This window comes from Crinia signifera, chromosome 2 (genome assembly GCF_055691185.1).
Source record: "Crinia signifera chromosome 2, ASM5569118v1, whole genome shotgun sequence".
In the NCBI taxonomy this organism is placed as follows: domain Eukaryota; kingdom Metazoa; phylum Chordata; class Amphibia; order Anura; family Myobatrachidae; genus Crinia; species Crinia signifera.
This window is the reverse complement of record NC_139218.1, coordinates 1,315,584-1,334,510: the sequence shown is the minus strand read 5'-3', so window position 1 is coordinate 1,334,510 and position 18,927 is coordinate 1,315,584. Positions and strand designations below refer to the sequence as shown.

The 18,927-nt window shown below is 48.0% G+C and overlaps 1 protein-coding gene across 3 annotated transcripts in view; it reads left to right on the top strand.

The window, feature by feature from the left end:
- The window catches only part of PKNOX1 (PBX/knotted 1 homeobox 1), a 123,299-nt gene that overhangs the window by 20,046 nt on the left and 84,326 nt on the right, over positions 1–18,927 (top strand). For all 3 annotated transcript variants that reach the window (XM_083171432.1, XM_083171430.1, XM_083171431.1), the window contains 2 exons: positions 113–228; positions 342–513. In XM_083171432.1, the coding sequence (XP_083027558.1) occupies positions 200–228; positions 342–513 (201 nt within the window). In that variant the 5' untranslated portion in view covers positions 113–199. The remainder of the gene's footprint in view (positions 1–112; positions 229–341; positions 514–18,927) is intronic.

The following is an 18,927-nucleotide window of genomic DNA, read 5'->3' as shown; positions in this document are numbered from 1 at the left end:
ATTTAGCCTTCTGATTGGGTGACACATGAGTTCGCAATACAATAAAATGTGGTTGCTTTGATTTGTGATGGAGACAATTGTGTTACATTTGGTGATCACTTCATATCTTCAGATACAGGTTGTGACGCAGTTCAAAACTGAGCAGGATCCTGGGTGTGTGGAGCCAACAGCACATAGTCCCTCGCCTGGAGATAGCCCTATGGAGACAGACAAACAGGCCATTTACAGGTGAGTCCAGGCCCTGTAATCTGCACCACCAACCCGGTCCTATGCCAGTCTCTGGCTGTACTAGTGTCCCATCTCTCCTTCTCATAGGCACCCACTTTCTCTCCTTCTCATAGGCACCCGCTTTTCCCTCTTCTTGCTCTGCTCTTTGAGAAGTGTGAGGGCTGCACACAAGGATCAGAAGGAACAACCTCCGCCAGCTTCGACCTCGACATAGAAACATTTGTGAGGAGACAGCATAAGGAGGGCAAGGACTTCTTCTCTGAGGACCCAGAGACGGACAGCTTGGTGTGTAGCATTTCTCTCATATCCCATAATATTGTGGTGCTATGCAAGGCAGGCCTGTGGATGGAAGGGCTTGGGAAGACAGGGTTGTGGAAGATGGGCTTGGGAAGACAGGTCTGTTGAAGAAGGGCTCATGAAGACAGGTCTGTGGAAGAAGGGCTCGGGAAGACATGTCTGTGGAAGAAGGGCGCGGGAAGACAGAACTGTGGAAGAAAGCTCAGGAAGGCAGGGCTGTGGAAGGCAGGGCTGAGTTAGATAGGTCTGTGGAAGAAGGGCTGTGGAAGGAAGGGCTGTGGAAGGAAGGGCTTGGGAAGACAGGGCTGTGGAGGAAGGGCTCGGGAAGACGGTTGTGGAAGAAGGGCTCATGAAGACAGGTCTGTGGAAAAAGGGCACGGGAAGACATGGCTGTGGAAGAAGGGCTCGGGAAGACAGAACTGTGGAAGAAGGGCTCATGAAGACAGGTCTGTGGAAAAAGGGCACTGGAAGACATGGCTGTGGAAGAAGGGCTCGGGAAGACAGAACTGTGGAAGAAGGGCTCAGGAAGACAGGGCTGTGGAAGGAATGACTCGGGAAGACAGGGCTGTGGAAGGAATGACTCGGGAAGACAGGGCTGTGGAAGAAGGTCTCGGGAAGACAGGGTTGTGGAAGAAAGGCTCAAGGCTCGGGAAGACAGGACTGCGGAAGAAGGGCTCGGGAAGACAGGACCGTGGAAGAAGGGCTCGGGAAGACAGGACTGTGGAAGAAGGGCTCGGGAAGACAGGACTGTTGAAGAAGGGCTCGGGAAGACAGGACTGTGGAAGAAGGGCTCGGGAAGACAGGACCGTGGAAGAAGGGCTCGGGAAGACAGAGTTGTGGAAGGTAGGGCTCTGGAAGATATCGATGTGAAAGACAAGCTCATGAAGACAGGGCTGTTGAAGGAAGGTGTGACGGGATGCATGCCCGACACGGGCCAATAAGGGGATTCCCTGTTACCGTCGGTAACCGCCTGTTACTGACTCCACCCACTACGCAGTGGGCGGGGATATCGCTGCCTCTACCAGACTCCTACTACGTGGTGTCTGGAACCACGGATACCTCCTCAAGGTCAACCGCTGGCACCTGAGTACTACCTGCTAGATTGTAAGCGTTGACACACTGCTGACAAACACCCCCCCTTCCCCCCCCGCGTGGAGTTGGTTGGTTCCCCACTGATTATGGACCAGGCCTCTGCTTCAGTAGCTGTCAGAGTGGAGCTTGGAGACGCTGGATGTTTCACCCACGTTTTGGCATATTCCTGTTTGTCACAAGATGAAAATGGTCATCTTGAGGCAAAGGATGTCTGTTTTGTTCAAATATAAGCCCATAAAAGGACCCTCTCCTAGATCTCCATAGGAGGCACAGCATACAGATGTTACAGTGTTCAGATACAGGCAGAAGTACCAATACCAGGGCTCACAGGCCCTCTTTATATCGGCAGAAAACACACTGGCATGGTCCGATCCTCCACATATACCTTTAGGATTTGCGTATCAATCAGACCATCGTACTTGAAATACATAACTAAATCAAGATTACATGCCAAAAGGGTTCAATCCAATTTCCTTAGGTTATCTACCAATATGATCATGAAAGCATGCATTTCTTGACACACCTCATACACAACTTCCTTGACAACTCACACAGGAAATTGAATGGCTCGGGAAGGCAGGGCTCAGGAAGGCATGGCTGTGGAAGAAATTCTTGGGTAGACAGGGTTGTGGAAGGAAAAGCTCGGAAAGACAAAGCTGTGGAAGGCAGGGCTCAGGAAGGTAGGGCTGTGGAAGGCAGAGCTCGGTAAGACAGGGCGGTGGGAGAAGGGCTCGGGAAGACAGGGCTGAAGAAGGAAGGGCTCAGGAAGGTAGGGCTGTGGAAGGCAGAGCTCGGTAAGACAGGGCTGTGGAAGAAGGGCTCAGGAAGACAGGGCTGAAGAAGGAAGGGCTCATGCTTGTGGAAGGAAGAGCTCAGTAAGACAGGGCTGTGGAAGAATGGATCAGGAAGACAGAGCTGTGGAAGGAAGGGCTCATGCTTGTGGAAGGAAGAGCTCAGTAAGACAGGGCTGTGGAAGAATGGATCAGGAAGACAGAGCTGTGGAAGGAAGAGCTTGGGAAGACAGGGCTTGGGAAGGCAGGGCTGTGGGAGGAAGAGCTCGGGAAGACAAAGCTGTGGAAGGCAGGGCTCAGGAAGGTAGGGCTGTGGAAGGCAGAGCTCGGTAAGACAGGGCTGTGGAAGAAGGGCTCGGGAAGACAGAGCTGAAGAAGGAAGGGCTCATGCTTGTGGAAGGAAGAGCTCAGTAAGACAGGGCTGTGGAAGAATGGATCAGGAAGACAGAGCTGTGGAAGGCAGGGCTCAGGAAGGTAGGGCTGTGGGAGGAAGAGCTCGGGAAGACAGGACTGTGGAAGGCAGAGCTCCAGAAAGGCTGCATTTAGAAAACATGGCTGTGGAAGGCAGGGCTCGAGAAGACATGGCTGTGGAATGAAGAGCTCAGGCAGGGCTCAGGAAATAATGGCTCAGGAAGGAAGGTCTCATGAAGGCAGAGGCTGTGGAAGGCAGTGCCCAGGAAAGAAGGGGTCAGGAATACAGGGCTGTGGAAGGAAGGGCTCAGGAAGGAATTTCTCTTTAATGTAGGGCTGTGAAAGGCAGGACTCATGAAGGCAGGGATCAGGAAGGAATGGCTAAGGGAGTAAGGGGTCGTGAAGGCAGGGCTGCAGAAGGAAGGGCTCAGGAAGGCAGCGCTGTGGAAGACAGGGCTCAGGAAGGCAGGGCTGTGGAAGTAGGGATCAGGAAGGCAGGGCTGTGGAAGTAGGGATCAGGAAGGCAGCGCTGTGGAAGACAGGGCTCAGGAAGGCAGGGCTGTGGAAGTAGGGATCAGGAAGGCAGGGCTGTGGAAGAAGGGCTCAGAAAGACAGGGCTGTGGAAGGAAGAGCTCGGGAAGACAGGGCTTGGGAAGGCAGGGCTGTGGGAGGAAGAGCTCAGGAAGGCAGGGCTCCAGAAGACAGGGCTGTGGAAGAAAGAGCTTTGGAAGGCATGGCTGTGGAAAACAGGGCTCAAAAAGGCTGCACTCAGAAGACATGGCTGTGGAAGGCAGGGCTCAGGAAAACATGGCTGTGGAAGGCAGGGCTCAGAAAGACATGGCTGTGGAAGGAAGAGCTCAGGCAGGGCTCAGGAAATAATGGCTCAGGAAGGAAGGTCTCATGAAGGCAGAGGCTGTGGAAGGCAGTGCCCAGGAAAGAAGAGGTCAGAAATACAGGGCTGTGGAAGGCAGGACTCATGAAGGCAGGTATCAGGAAGGAATGGCTAAGGTAGTAAGGGTTCGTGAAGGCAGGGCTCAGCAATGAATGGCTCAGGATTAAAGGGCTCAGCAATAAATGGCTCATGAAGGCAGGGCTGCAGAAGGAAGGGCTCGGGAAGGCATAGCTGTGGAAGGCGGGCTCGAGAAGACATGGGGAAGACACACCCTCATATAGACTACCCCTCCCCCCAATAATACAGGATAATACAACAAAGAAATGCCCCTACCCTCCCACACCCTCATATAGATAATCCCCAAATATAGGATACTGTAATACACCAAAGAAATGTCCCTGAATGACAAGGCCCAGCTCTCCCTCAACAAATACAGGTACATTTTGCAGATAGTACTCAAAGGTAACAATAATAAAAAATAAGTAGTACACTATCCTTAGCAAAACAGAAACCGCAGGATACATAAAGAGGCACATTGGTAGGGAAAATAATAAAAAGAAAAAAGGAGGAAAATAGGGCGTCTCAAATTGCAATGTGGCATTAAACATTAGTCCGACCAGGTTTTAAAATAAAAAATGGAGTGTGGCGTATTACAAAGGTCATATCCAGTCACTTGGTGATACATAGGGATATTCCCAGGAAAACCAAACGGCGAAATCCAGAAACGCAAATCTGCTGTCAGGAGAAACGGAGGAAGTGTTGGATGGAGGAAGCCAGAAACCCCTGCAAGCTGGGCAGACAATTGGAGGGGACCCCACATGCTGTTGCTTGCCGCTTCCCTTGCCGGTGTCACAAAAACTGTCCTGATAGCCAAGAGTCTCCTCTTTCCTATGGCACCAGTCCGAGTCTCTAGGACGTAGAACCGGAGATATCAGCAGTGGCAAACGCAGGATTCTCGGAAGGGGCTTTCCGCATGAGTGCGCGCGCACACACATACACGCACACACACACACACACACACACACATTCAACAAGAAAAGTGGCCCGCATTATCTTTATAATAAAATCACATCACAACATGTTACAGATTTGGACTATACTCCTATACACACACATCTGTGCATTCATTTATACATACATACACACACACAGTATATATAAATACACACAGCATAAATACATACATACATACAGCATAAATACATACATACATACAGCATACATAAATACACACAGCATAAATACATACATACATACATACATACAGCATACATAAATACACACAGCATAAATACATACATACATACAGCATACATAAATACACACAGCATAAATACATACATACATACATAAATACATACAGCATAAATACATACAGCATAAATGCATAAATACATACATACATACAGCATACATAAATACACACAGCATAAATACATACATACAGCATAAATACATACAGCATAAATGCATAAATACATACATACATACAGCATACATAAATACACACAGCATAAATAAATACATACATACATACATACATACATACACACAGCATAAATACATACATACATACAGCATACATACATACATACACACAGCATAAATACATACATACATACAGCATACATACATACAGCATAAATACATACATACACACAGCATAAATACATACATACATACATACATACATACATACATACATACAGCATAAATACATACATACATACATACATACAGCATACATAAATACACACAGCATAAATACATACATACATACATACAGCATACATACATACATACATACATACACACAGCATAAATACATACATACATACATACAGCATACATAAATACACACAGCATAAATACATACATACACACACAGCATAAATACATACATACATACAGCATAAATACATACATACATACATACATACAGCTTACATAAATACACACAGCATAAATACATACATACAACTCAGGGAGACTTGCATACCATTCTGGGGGCCCAGGAATGGCGCACTATTTTCGGGAGTGTAAGCAATTATGACAAATATACATACACACAAACACACGCATAGTATACATATACAGAGACACACACATTATTCATACACATAGTAGGCATACTGTATATAGAAACAGAGTATACATACACACAGACATAATATACATATAGTGACATACACACAGTATACATACTGTATACAGACACACATATATAGTTTACATCCTGTACACACAGACAGACACACACACACCCATAGTATACATACACAGAGACACATACATACATACATACATACACACACATGTACTATGTATACATGCACACAGCCATCACACAGACATAGTATACATGCATACATACATACAAACTTACTAAGTATACATGCAAACAGCCATCACACAGACATAGTATACACCTACATACATACATACATACATACATATATACATTATATGCACACAGCCATCACACACACATACATACATACATACATACATACATTATATGCACACAGCCATCACACAGACATAGTATACACATACATACATACATACATACATGCATACATACATACATACACACTTACTAAGTATACATGCAAACAGCCATCACACAGACATAGTATACACCTACATACATACATATATACATTATATGCACACAGCCATCACACACACACACACACACACACACATACATACATACATACATACATACATTATATGCACACAGCCATCACTCAGACATAGTATACACATACATACATACATACATACATACATACATACATACATTATATGCACACAGCCATCACACAGACATAGTATACACCTACATACATACAAACATACATACACACTTAATGGGGATTTTTTGTTTGCTCAAGGGAGAGCAAACACAAGACTTGAAAAGGCTTTGTGGGCGCACTATTGTTTATGTATATGAAGTTAATTAAAACTTAACATTTATTTCGATCTATTAATAAATTTAAAAGATTTAAAAGATTTAAAGAGTGGAGTATAAAGGGTGAAAAAGGTAGATGAATGTAAATTTTTAAATTCTCGAGCACCAGTCGTAAAGTATATACAAAGTATAAAATGTTGTGTGATGGTACTTTTTGCTGTTCACACCTTACTCTCCATTCGGCGCATTACGTCCTCATCGACATTGATATATGGACAATGTGATTGTGGGCGAAAATGAATGGTTTGGGTCCCCAGTCGGTTTAAATAACCTATAGGGATATATGTTGCCCCAGCAACAATTTTTGTTGGTATTATCACAGCTTGTATTGCTCATGCAGTAGGCGTGTCCAGTACAATTTGCTTAGGGATACCTCTATTGATACCACACTAGGGGTTCTTCAGGGGTCTCCCACAAGAATACTATTCTGGCCCGTTGGAAAGAAAAGGAGGGGGGGGGTTTGTTAGGGGGGAGGTGGGGAGTGACGGGTTTGGGAAAGAGAACAGGAGGAAGGAAATAGAGGGAGAGATAGAAGCAATGGATGATCTTTGAGGCTCAAATCGACCGATGTGGTCGGTAGATATGGATACTAATGTTACTTAGAAATTCCCCATATCTCTGGATTCTTGACCTGAGATATTAAGTATTATGGGGTTAAATGTCTATCTACTGGATTTGGCTGGCATGCGTGATCAAATGATAGGTGGTTATTGGGGTTTATCCAGTGTCCGCAGTGATATCCACAATGCTGCTGACTCTGCTTCAAGGGTTAATTCAAATGCTGACTTTTGCATGTAATTGCTATCAGAGATTCTGCCAATTAGATGCCTAACTTGGTAAAAATATTAGCTGTTTGCACTAGGGGGGTTATTCTTGTTCACTCTTTCTGACAAAATCCTTCTTAGATGGACAAAACCATGTGCACTGCAGGTGGGGTAGATGTGACATGTGCTGAGAGAATTAGATTTGGGTGGGGTTTTACTTCAAAGTGAGATCTATATTGCAGTGTAAAAATAAAGCAGCCAGTATTTACCCTGCACAGAAACAAAATAACTCACCCAAATCAAATTCTCTCTGCACATTTTACATCTGCCCCCCCTGCAGTGCACATGGTTTTGTCCATCTAAGAAGGATTTTGTCAGAAAGAGTGAACTAGAATAACCCCCATGGTTTGTTAACAAAGTAACAGTTACTGTTTTTTTGCTATGTAACACATGATTTTGTTGGTAGCACTACTATCTAATGAGGGAGTTTCACTCCACTGCAGGTCACAGGTGGAGGAAACTTGTACCAGGGACTCTGCCCTTAATACTGGCAGTAGCACAATATTTGCTGGTGATTTGACAATTACCAATAGTTACAGAGTGAAAAGGTACTTGGAATGCAGCCACCAAGGCCGGTTATAGCTCACAATTAGCTGGTGTAGTACCAATATTGGCTGCTGGCACAAAAATTTGGTTTACAAAATAACAGTCACTGTTGATTTACTATGTTGTATACAAGCGTAGGTAGCAATCCTATCCGATGAAAAGGTTTCACTCCACTGCAGATGACAGATGGAGGAAACGTGCACTTAGGATGCAGCCACCAATGCTGGCTGTTACACACAATCAGCTGCTGAATCAAAAGTCACTAATAGTGGCATCGCCACCCAGGCTGGTAGTTTAACATAATTAGGTTGATGGAGTCACAATCAGTTTAGCAATGTAGTCAGTACAGATTTTTTAGTGTGGCAGATTGTTAGCAGATGAGGAAGTGTCACTCTGCTGCAGAATGCAGACAGAGGACACTGTACCTTGGACGCCGCCGCCGGGCGTCTGGGCTTGAAGTCTGGGTAGAGTCGCAGTGTGGGGGGTCTCTGATGATGGTCACGCCACTGCTGTGGTTGCTGGGGTGTCCGCTAGACACGTGTTTCGCCGGGATCGTCTTCTTCAGTATGCGCCATACCATCGTGACCATCATCAGAGACCCCCCACACTGCGACTCTGCCCAGACGCCCGGCGGCGGCGTCCAAGGTACAGTGTCCTCTGTCTGCAGAGTGACACTTCCTCATCTGCATTGGTGGCTGCATCCTAAGTGCAAGTTTCCTCCATCTGTCATCTGCAGTGGAGTGAAACTCCCTCATTGGATAGTAGTGCTACCAACAAAATCGTGTGTTACATAGCAAAAAAACAGTACGTGTTATTTTGTTAACAAACCTTGTGCAAACAGCTAATATTTGTACCAAGTTAGGCATCTAATTGGCAGAATCTCTGATAGCAATTACATGCAAAAGTCAGCATTTGAATTAACCCTTGAAGCAGAGTCAGCAGCATTGTGGATATCACTGCGGACACTGGATAAACCCCAATAACCACCTATCATTTGATCACACATGCCAGCCAAATCCAGTAGATAGACATTTAACCCCATAATACTTAATATCTCAGGTCAAGAATCCAGAGATATGGGGAATTTCTAAGTAACATTAGTATCCATATCTACCGACCACATCGGTCGATTTGAGCCTCAAAGATCATCCATTGCTTCTATCTCTCCCTCTATTTCCTTCCTCCTGTTCTCTTTCCCAAACCCGTCACTCTCCACCTCCCCCCTAACAACCCCCCCCCCTCCTTTTCTTTCCAACGGGCCAGAATAGTATTCTTGTGGGAGACCCCTGAAGAACCCCTAGTGTGGTATCAATAGAGGTATCCCTAAGCAAATTGTACTGGACACGCCTACTGCATGAGCAATACAAGCTGTGATAATACCAACAAAAATTGTTGCTGGGGCAACATATATCCCTATAGGTTATTTAAACCGACTGGGGACCCAAACCATTCATTTTCGCCCACAATCACATTGTCCATATATCAATGTCGATGAGGACGTAATGCGCCGAATGGAGAGTAAGGTGTGAACAGCAAAAAGTACCATCACACAACATTTTATACTTTGTATATACTTTACGACTGGTGCTCGAGAATTTAAAAATTTACATTCATCTACCTTTTTCACCCTTTATACTCCACTCTTTAAATCTTTTAAACCTTGGCTACCTTATATTAATAGATCGAAATAAATGTTACGTTTTAATTAACTTCATATACATAAACAATAGTGCGCCCACAAAGCCTTTTCAAGTCTTGTGTTTGCTCTCCCTTGAGCAAACAAAAAATCCCCATTCAGTTGCTATACTGAAATCGTGGGTTCACCACCGGGATGCAGTTAAAATACCGGCGGTCGGGATCCCGGCTTTCAGAATCCCGACCGCCGAAATCCCGACCGCCGAAATCCCGACACATTCTCCCTCCGTGGGTGTCCACGACACCCCTGGAGGGAGAATAAATTAGTATGCCGAGCGTAGCGAGGCACCGGGCCCGCTGTGTGGTGAGCGCAGCGAGCCCGCAAGGGGGGGGGGGCGATCCACGTCCCCCCCCTTGTCGGCATTCCGGCTGTCGGGATTCCGGCGTCGGGATTCTGAACGCCGGGATTCAGTACTGAATCTGCACCACCAACCACATGACTATTAGAATCTCACTTAGTATAGTCTTAATGTTGGTCCTTCAGAAATTGTTAAACAAACACTAAAAGTCTGTGCGGTTCCAAACCCCACCCTGCATACATACACACTTACTAAGTATACATGCACACAGCCATCACACAGACATAGTATACATACATACAGACATACATACATACACACTTACTAAGTATACATGCACACAGCCATCACACAGACATAGTATACATACATACATACACACTTACTAAGTATACATGCACACAGCCATCACACAGACATAGTATACAAACATACAGACATACATACAAACTTACTAAGTATACATGCACACAGCCATCACACAGACATAGTATACACCTACATACATACATACATACATACATACATTATATGCACACAGCCATCACACAGACATAGTATACACCTACATACATATATACACACTTACTAAGTATACATGCACACAGCCATCACACAGACATAGTATACACCTACATACATACATACATACATACATACATTATATGCACACAGCCATCACACAGACATAGTATACACCTACATACATACATACATACATTATATGCACACAGCCATCACACAGACATAGTATACACCTACATACATACATACATTATATGCACACAGCCATCACACAGACATAGTTTACACATACATACATATATACACACTAAGTATACATGTACACAGCCATCACACAGACATAGTATACACATACTGTCACAAATTGCACTGGACTACCTGCCTATTCAGCTCGGGAATTGGCTAGACCTAACGCAGAGGTGCGGAGTCTAACCGTGCCGAGGGTTTTCTGCCAGTGACCCCTCCAATTGGGATTTGGGCTTCTGCGGCACTCGACACGTCGGTCGCGGTCCTCTGGTTATCTCCTCTCTTTATCTCCTACAGCGTAATTTCTCTCTGCAGGTTGAAATTTCTTGGAGAAGAAACCACAGGCGTACCATTTGTTAGCTTCATCTTTTTGAGAAAGAACTGCCCCCACCCCTACTGAAGATGCATCTACTTCCACAAAGAAGGGTTTGTCAGGGTTAGGCCGCCTTAAGATGGGTGCAGAAAGAAAGAGTTGCTTGAGTAATGAAAAGGCTTGCTTAGCCTCAGAAGGCCACTCCTTGGTATTCTCGCCTTTGCGAGTGAGCTTGGTTATAAGGGCTACCACAGAAGAGTAACCCTTTATGAACTGTCGGTAAAAATTGCAAAAACCCAAAAAGCGTTGAATGGACTTTAACCCTACCGGTTGTGGCCAGTCAGAGATTGCAGACAATTTCTTTGGGTCCATCCGTAATTCTGACCCAGTAACAATGAACCCCAAGAAAGGCATCTCTTGTTGTTCGAATGAGCATTTTTCTAGTTTGCAATACAACCGGTGCTTACGAAGACGAACTAGAACTTCTTGAACATGCTGCTGATGTGCATGAAGGTTCCTTGAAAAAATTAAGATGTCGTCCAGGCAGACAATTACAAATTTGTTCAAAAGATCTTGGAAGATATGGTTCATGTATCTCTGGAAGACTGCCGGGGTGTTGCTCAAGCCAAACGGCATCACCAAGTACTCAAAGTGTCCATCTCGCGTATTGAAGGCTGTCTTCCACTCATCTCCTGACCTAATTCAGATCAAATTATATGCCCCGCGAAGATCCAGTTTTGTGAAAAAACGAGCCCCTTTGATTTTCTCAAAGAGTTCAGAGATGAGAGGAAGAGGAAAACGATCCTTCACCGTGATGGCATTGAGACCCCTATAATCAATACAAGGCCTGAGACCCCCGTCTTTTTTCTTGACAAAAAACAGACCCGCTCCCGCTGGTGACTTGGACTCCCTGATAAAACCCCGCTCCAAATTATCCTTAATATACTCAGAGACTGCCTGAGACTCTGCCATGGACAATGGAAACACTCGACCCCGAGGAGGACATTTCCCAGGAACTAAATCTATGGCGCAATCCCAGATCCTATGGGCTGGTAGCTTCTCCGCTTCTTTCTTGCTGAACACATCCGCAAAGGCTTGATAAGCGATTGGAAGCTTGAGGCCGGTTCCCAGTTTGGAGGAAGATATAGAACAAGAATATCGTTTGACCTGTTCAAGGCATCGCCCCTGACAACCCTGCCCCCAAGCCAACACTTGAGGACGCTTCCAGTCCAGTACAGGTGAATGCAGTTGCAGCCATGGCAATCCCAAAATGATGGGATTCTCTGCTGAAGGGAGCACGAAGAAGGAAATGGACTCTTGATGAAGAATCCCTACTCTCATCAGTACTGCTGAAGTATTGGAGCGGATGCTTGAAAAGGGCAACCTATTGCCATCTACTCCTATGATGTGTAGGGGATTCGTCAGTCCGTGACACGGGACTCCCAAGCGTTTAGCTGTGTCTGCAGTGATAAAGTTACCATCCGCGCCGGAGTCTAGGAACGCTTTGAAGACCAAGGAAGAGTTCCCATAAGTAAGGGTTACATCGATGGTGAACCCAATTGCGGACACTTGAGAAGAGGTATATGATAGTGTGCCTAATCTGACCCCCTTACAATCAGTTAGGCCTTGTCGTTTCCCGGACGCTTAGGGCAAGCAGAGAGGAGATGACCTGACTCCCCGCAGTACAGACACAGTCGATTTTTGAATCTTCGCTCTCTTTCTGCGAAAGGAAGGCGAGCTTTCCCAATCTGCATGGGTTCCTCCAATTGTTGACTTGCCACGGAAGCCGATGCTGACGGTGGGCTAGTTGGAGGAATAAATCGGGGTGCCAACTTGAAACTGTACTTCTGGGATTGTTCCCTCTCCTTGTCCCTCTCTTGGTAACGGAGGTCCACCCGTGTACATAAGGAAATGAGGTCGTCCAAAGAAGTCGACGGCTCCCGACCTGCCAACTCATCCTTAATCTTCTCAGATAGCCCCTGTGTGAAGGTGGCCATCAGAGCCTCCTCGTTCCACCCTAACTCGGATGCGAGGGTCCTGAACTGAACCGTGTATTTTCCCACAGTCTGGGTTCCCTGTCTCAGCCGAAGAATGGCTGAAGCGGCGGACGTCACCCGGCCCGGTTCGTCAAACACCTTACGGAACTCGGTGATGAATTCAGTGATGTTATTATTCACCGCGTGATCTTTCTCCCAGAGTGGGGAGGCCCAGGACAGAGCTTGACCCGAGAGTAGCGAAATCATGTAGGCTACCTTCGCTCTATCCGACGGGAAGGATGCTGCCTGTATTTCAAATTGGATAAGGCACTGATTCAGAAATCCCCGACACTCCTTAGGATTCCCATTGAATTTAGCTGGGTTCGGAATGCGAAGTGAAGGAGCACTTGCTGCGACCACCGGGGGAAGTGGAGCTGGGGGGGCTTCAATACGTTGCATCAAGGTCTGCAGACATTGCATGATCTGTGCCTGATCCTGTTCCTGCAGAACAGATGCTCCAGAAGCTCCTTTGGAGACGGACCGGCCGCTGGATCCATATTTATGGGCCAGAGTATTCTGTCACAAATTGCACTGGACTACCTGCCTATTCAGCTTGGGAATTGGCTAGACCTAACGCAGAGGTGCGGAGTCTAACCGTGCCAAAGGGTTTTCTGCCAGTGACCCCTCCAATTGGGATTTGGGCTTCTGCGGCACTCGACACGTCGGTCGCGGTCCTCTGGTTAGGTTTCCCTTTATGAGCTGGAGGCTGGGAGTAGATAATATGGAGAGGCGGTCGTCTAGCCGGGTCGGTATCTATGCGGTCAGTTAGGAGCCCAGGGGAGAGGCAAAGGAGGTCCAAGACAAGCCGGGTCATACACGGGAGACACTGGTTGCGGTACACTGGGATGAGACGGAGGAATAGTCGAGAGCAAGCTGGGGTCATACACGGAGAGGTCACAAGTGGAGTACAAGGGGTTAAGCGGGAGAATCGTCAGTAACAAGCCGGATCAATAACAGTAGTAATGGAGACAAGCACTTAAGCACAGTAACGCTGGAGTAGGTGTGAGCCTATACTCTGGCGGGGTTTACCTGACAGGGACTTCTTTTTATCCCTGCAGGCAAAACCCCTAATTTCCTGCCTGTACCTTTAAAAGTGCATGAGAGCGGCGCGCGCCCCTAGTGAGCGCGCACCCGCCTGCCCGACAGAGCCCTGCTTCCTGTTTCCCTCGGCACCGCCGGGAAACCACTGCTGACAGCGGGGACCCCAGCGCCCTGACCCGGACAGCCCCGCACGCAACCCCAGACCTGCCGCTGAGCCCGGAGAGGGCGCCCGCACCACCCACGCCCCCGGACCCGGTAAGTGACCACCGCAGTCCGGGAGGCTGTGACACATACATACATACATACATACATACATACATACATTATATGCACACAGCCATCACACAGACATAGTATACACCTACATACATACATACATACATACACACACACTTACTAAGTATACATGCACACAGCCATCACACAGACATAGTATACATACATACATACATACACACACACTTACTAAGTATACATGCACACAGCCATCACACAGACATAGTATACACATACATACATACATACATACATTATATGCACACAGCCATCACACAGACATAGTATACACCTACATACATACATACATACATACATACATACATACATACACACTTACTAAGTATACATGCACACAGCCATCACACAGACATAGTATACACCTACATACATACATACATACATACATACATACATTATATGCACACAGCCATCACACAGACATAGTATACACATACATACATACATACATACATACATACATACATTATATGCACACAGCCATCACACAGACATAGTATACACCTACATACATACATACATACATACATACATACATACACACTTACTAAGTATACATGCACACAGCCATCACACAGACATAGTATACACCTATATACATACATACATACATACATACATTATATGCACACAGCCATCACACAGACATAGTATACACATACATACATACATACATACATACATACATTATATGCACACAGCCATCACACAGACATAGTATACACATACATACATACATACATACATACATACATACATTATATGCACACAGCCATCACACAGACATAGTATACACATACATACATACATACATACATACACACTTACTAAGTATACATGCACACAGCCATCACACAGACATAGTATACATACATACAGACATACATACAAACTTACTAAGTATACATGCACACAGCCATCACACAGACATAGTATACATACATACAGACATACATACAAACTTACTAAGTATACATGCACACAGCCATCACACAGACACCTGTTTCACATAAAAATAATAATTATCCAGCATAATTTACTACGGCACATAAGCCAGCACAATTTATTATAGATCCTTCCACCCCCATCCCATAAATGGGCTCACCCGGCCAGCAAAATGTATTACACACCTGCAGGGTCTGGTCTGGCAGTAACGAGGCAATCACCTGCCATATTTTGGTAGCTAAACCTTCCATAAGAACCCAGTTCTGAGCTGATTGGACTACCAAAATTAGAGAAATTAAGCTTTAAGTCCATTTTAGTTTTTCCATAGGGTTAAACTATAGCAAATTTAATAGCAGCTTTCTTTTACACCAGTGCTGCTGACAATGTAACACATGCTGGACTATATAATTAGAGAAGGACAGATATCATTCCAACCAGCAGCTCATTGGCCGTATTGGCTACGGGATTTAGACGCTCACACAACTTCCCCATTGTCCGTGTTTTAGCCAGCGTAATGAGACGCTGCTTAATGCTGGCTGGTCACCTCCACCTCTCCCCTCCCCATTCCCCCTCCCCTGGGAGGAAGCCAGCGTAATGAGACGCTGCTTAATGCTGGCTGGTCACCTCCACCTCTCCCCTCCCCATTCCCCGTCCCCTGGGAGGAAGCCAGCGTAATGAGACGTTGCTTAATGCTGGCTGGTCACCTCCACCTCTCCCCTCTCCATTCCCCCTCCCCTGGGAGGAAGCCAGCGTAATGAGACGCTGCTTAATGCTGGCTGGTCACCTCCACCTCTCCCCTCTCTATTCCCCCTCCCCTGGGAGGAAACCAGCGTAATGAGACGCTGCTTAATGCTGGCTGGTCACCTCCACCTCTCCCCTCTCCATTCCCCCTCCCCTGGGAGGAAGCCAGCGTAATGAGACGTTGCTTAATGCTGGCTGATCACCTCCACCTCTCCCCTCCCCATTCCCCCTCCCCTGGGAGGAAGCCAGCGTAATGAGACGTTGCTTAATGCTGGCTGATCACCTCCACCTCTCCCCTCCCCATTCCCCCTCCCCTGGGAGGAAGCCAGTGTAATGAGACGTTGCTTAATGCTGGCTGGTCACCTCCACCTCTCCCCTCTCCATTCCCCCTCCCCTGGGAGGAAGCCAGCGTAATGAGACGCTGCTTAATGCTGGCTGGTCACCTCCACCTCTCCCCTCTCTATTCCCCCTCCCCTGGGAGGAAACCAGCGTAATGAGACGCTGCTTAATGCTGGCTGGGCACCTCCACCTCTCCCCACCCCATTCCCTCTCCCCTGGGAGGAAGCCATCGTAATGAGACGCTGCTTAATGCTGGCTGGTCACCTCCACCTCTCCCCACCCCATTCCCCCTCCCCTGAGAGGAAGCCAGCGTAATGAGACGCTGCTTAATGCTGGCTGGTCACCTCCACCTCTCCCCTCTACATTCCCCCTCCCCTGGGAGGAAGCCAGCGTAATGAGACGCTGCTTAATGCTGGCTGGGCACCTCCACCTCTCCCCTCCCCATTCCCCCTCCCCTGAGAGGAAGCCAGCGTAATGAGACGCTGCTTAATGCTGGCTGGTCACCTCCACCTCTCCCCTCCCCATTCCCTCTCCCCTGAGAGGAAGCCAGCGTAATGAGACGCTGCTTAATGCTGGCTGGTCACCTCCACCTCTCCCCTCCCCATTCCCTCTCCCCTGAGAGGAAGCCAGCGTAATGAGACGCTGCTTAATGCTGGATGGTCACCTCCACCTCTCCCCTCCCCAGTCCCCCTCCCCTGGGAGGAAGCCAGCGTAATGAGACGCTGCTTAATGCTGGCTGGTCACCTCCACCTCTCCCCTCCCCATTCCCTCTCCCCTGAGAGGAAGCCAGCGTAATGAGACGCTGCTTAATGCTGGCTGGGCACCTCCACCTCTCCCCTCCCCATTCCCCCTCCCCTGGGAGGAAGCCAGCGTAATGAGACGCTGCTTAATGCTGGCTGGTCACCTCCACCTCTCCCCTCCCCATTCCCCCTCCCCTGGGAGGAAGCCAGCGTAATGAGACGCTGCTTAATGCTGGCTGGTCACCTCCACCTCTCCCCACCCCATTCCCCCTCCCCTGGGAGGAAGCCAGCGTAATGAGACGCTGCTTAATGCTGGCTGGGCACCTCCACCTCTCCCCTCCCCATTCCCCCTCCCCTGAGAGGAAGCCAGCGTAATGAGACGCTGCTTAATGCTGGCTGTTCACCTCCACCTCTCCCCTCTCCATTCCCCCTCCCCTGGGAGGAAGCCAGCGTAATGAGACGCTGCTTAATGCTGGCTGGTCACCTCCACCTCTCCCCTCTCCATTCCCCCTCCCCTGGGAGGAAGCCAGCGTAATGAGACGCTGCTTAATGCTGGCTGGTCACCTCCACCTCTCCCCTCCCCATTCCCCCTCCCCTGAGAGGAAGCCAGCGTAATGAGACGCTGCTTAATGCTGGCTGTTCACCTCCACCTCTCCCCTCTCCATTCCCCCTCCCCTGGGAGGAAGCCAGCGTAATGAGACGCTGCTTAATGCTGGCTGGTCACCTCCACCTCTCCCCTCTCCATTCCCCCTCCCCTGGGAGGAAGCCAGCGTAATGAGACGCTGCTTAATGCTGGCTGGTCACCTCCACCTCTCCCCTCCCCATTCCCCCTCCCCTGGGAGGAAGCCAGCATAATGAGATGTTGCTTAATGCTGGCTGGTCACCTCCACCTCTCCCCTCTCCATTCCCCCTCCCCTGGGAGGAAGCCATCGTAATGAGACGCTGCTTAATGCTGGCTGGTCACCTCCACCTCTCCCCTCCCCATTCCCCCTCCCCTGGGAGGAAGCCAGCGTAATGAGACGTTGCTTAATGCTGGCTGGTCACCTCCACCTCTCCCCTCCCCATTCCCCCTCCCCTGGGAGGAAGCCAGCGTAATGAGACGCTGCTTAATGCTGGCTGGGCACCTCCACCTCTCCCCTCCCCATTCCCCCTCCCCTGAGAGGAAGCCAGCGTAATGAGACGTTGCTTAATGCTGGCTGGTCACCTCTCCCCTCCCCATTCCCCCTCCCCTGGGAGGAAACCAGCGTAATGAGACGCTGCTTAATGCTGGCTGGTCACCTCCACCTCTCCCCTCCCCATTCCCCCTCCCCTGGGAGGAAGCCATTGTAATGAGACGCTGCTTAATGCTGGCTGGTCACCTCCACCTCTCCCCTCCCCATTCCCCCTTCCCTGGGAGGAAACCAGCGTAATGAGACGCTGCTTAATGCTGGCTGGTCACCTCCACCTCTCCCCTCCCCATTCCCCCTCCCCTTGGAGGAAACCAGCGTAATGAGACGCTGCTTAATGCTGGCTGGTCACCTCCACCTCTCCCCTCCCCATTCCCCATTCCCCCTCCCCTGGGAGGAAACCAGCGTAATGAGACGCTGCTTAATGCTGGCTGTTCACCTCCACCTCTCCCCTCCCCATTCCCCCTCCCCTGGGAGGAAACCAGC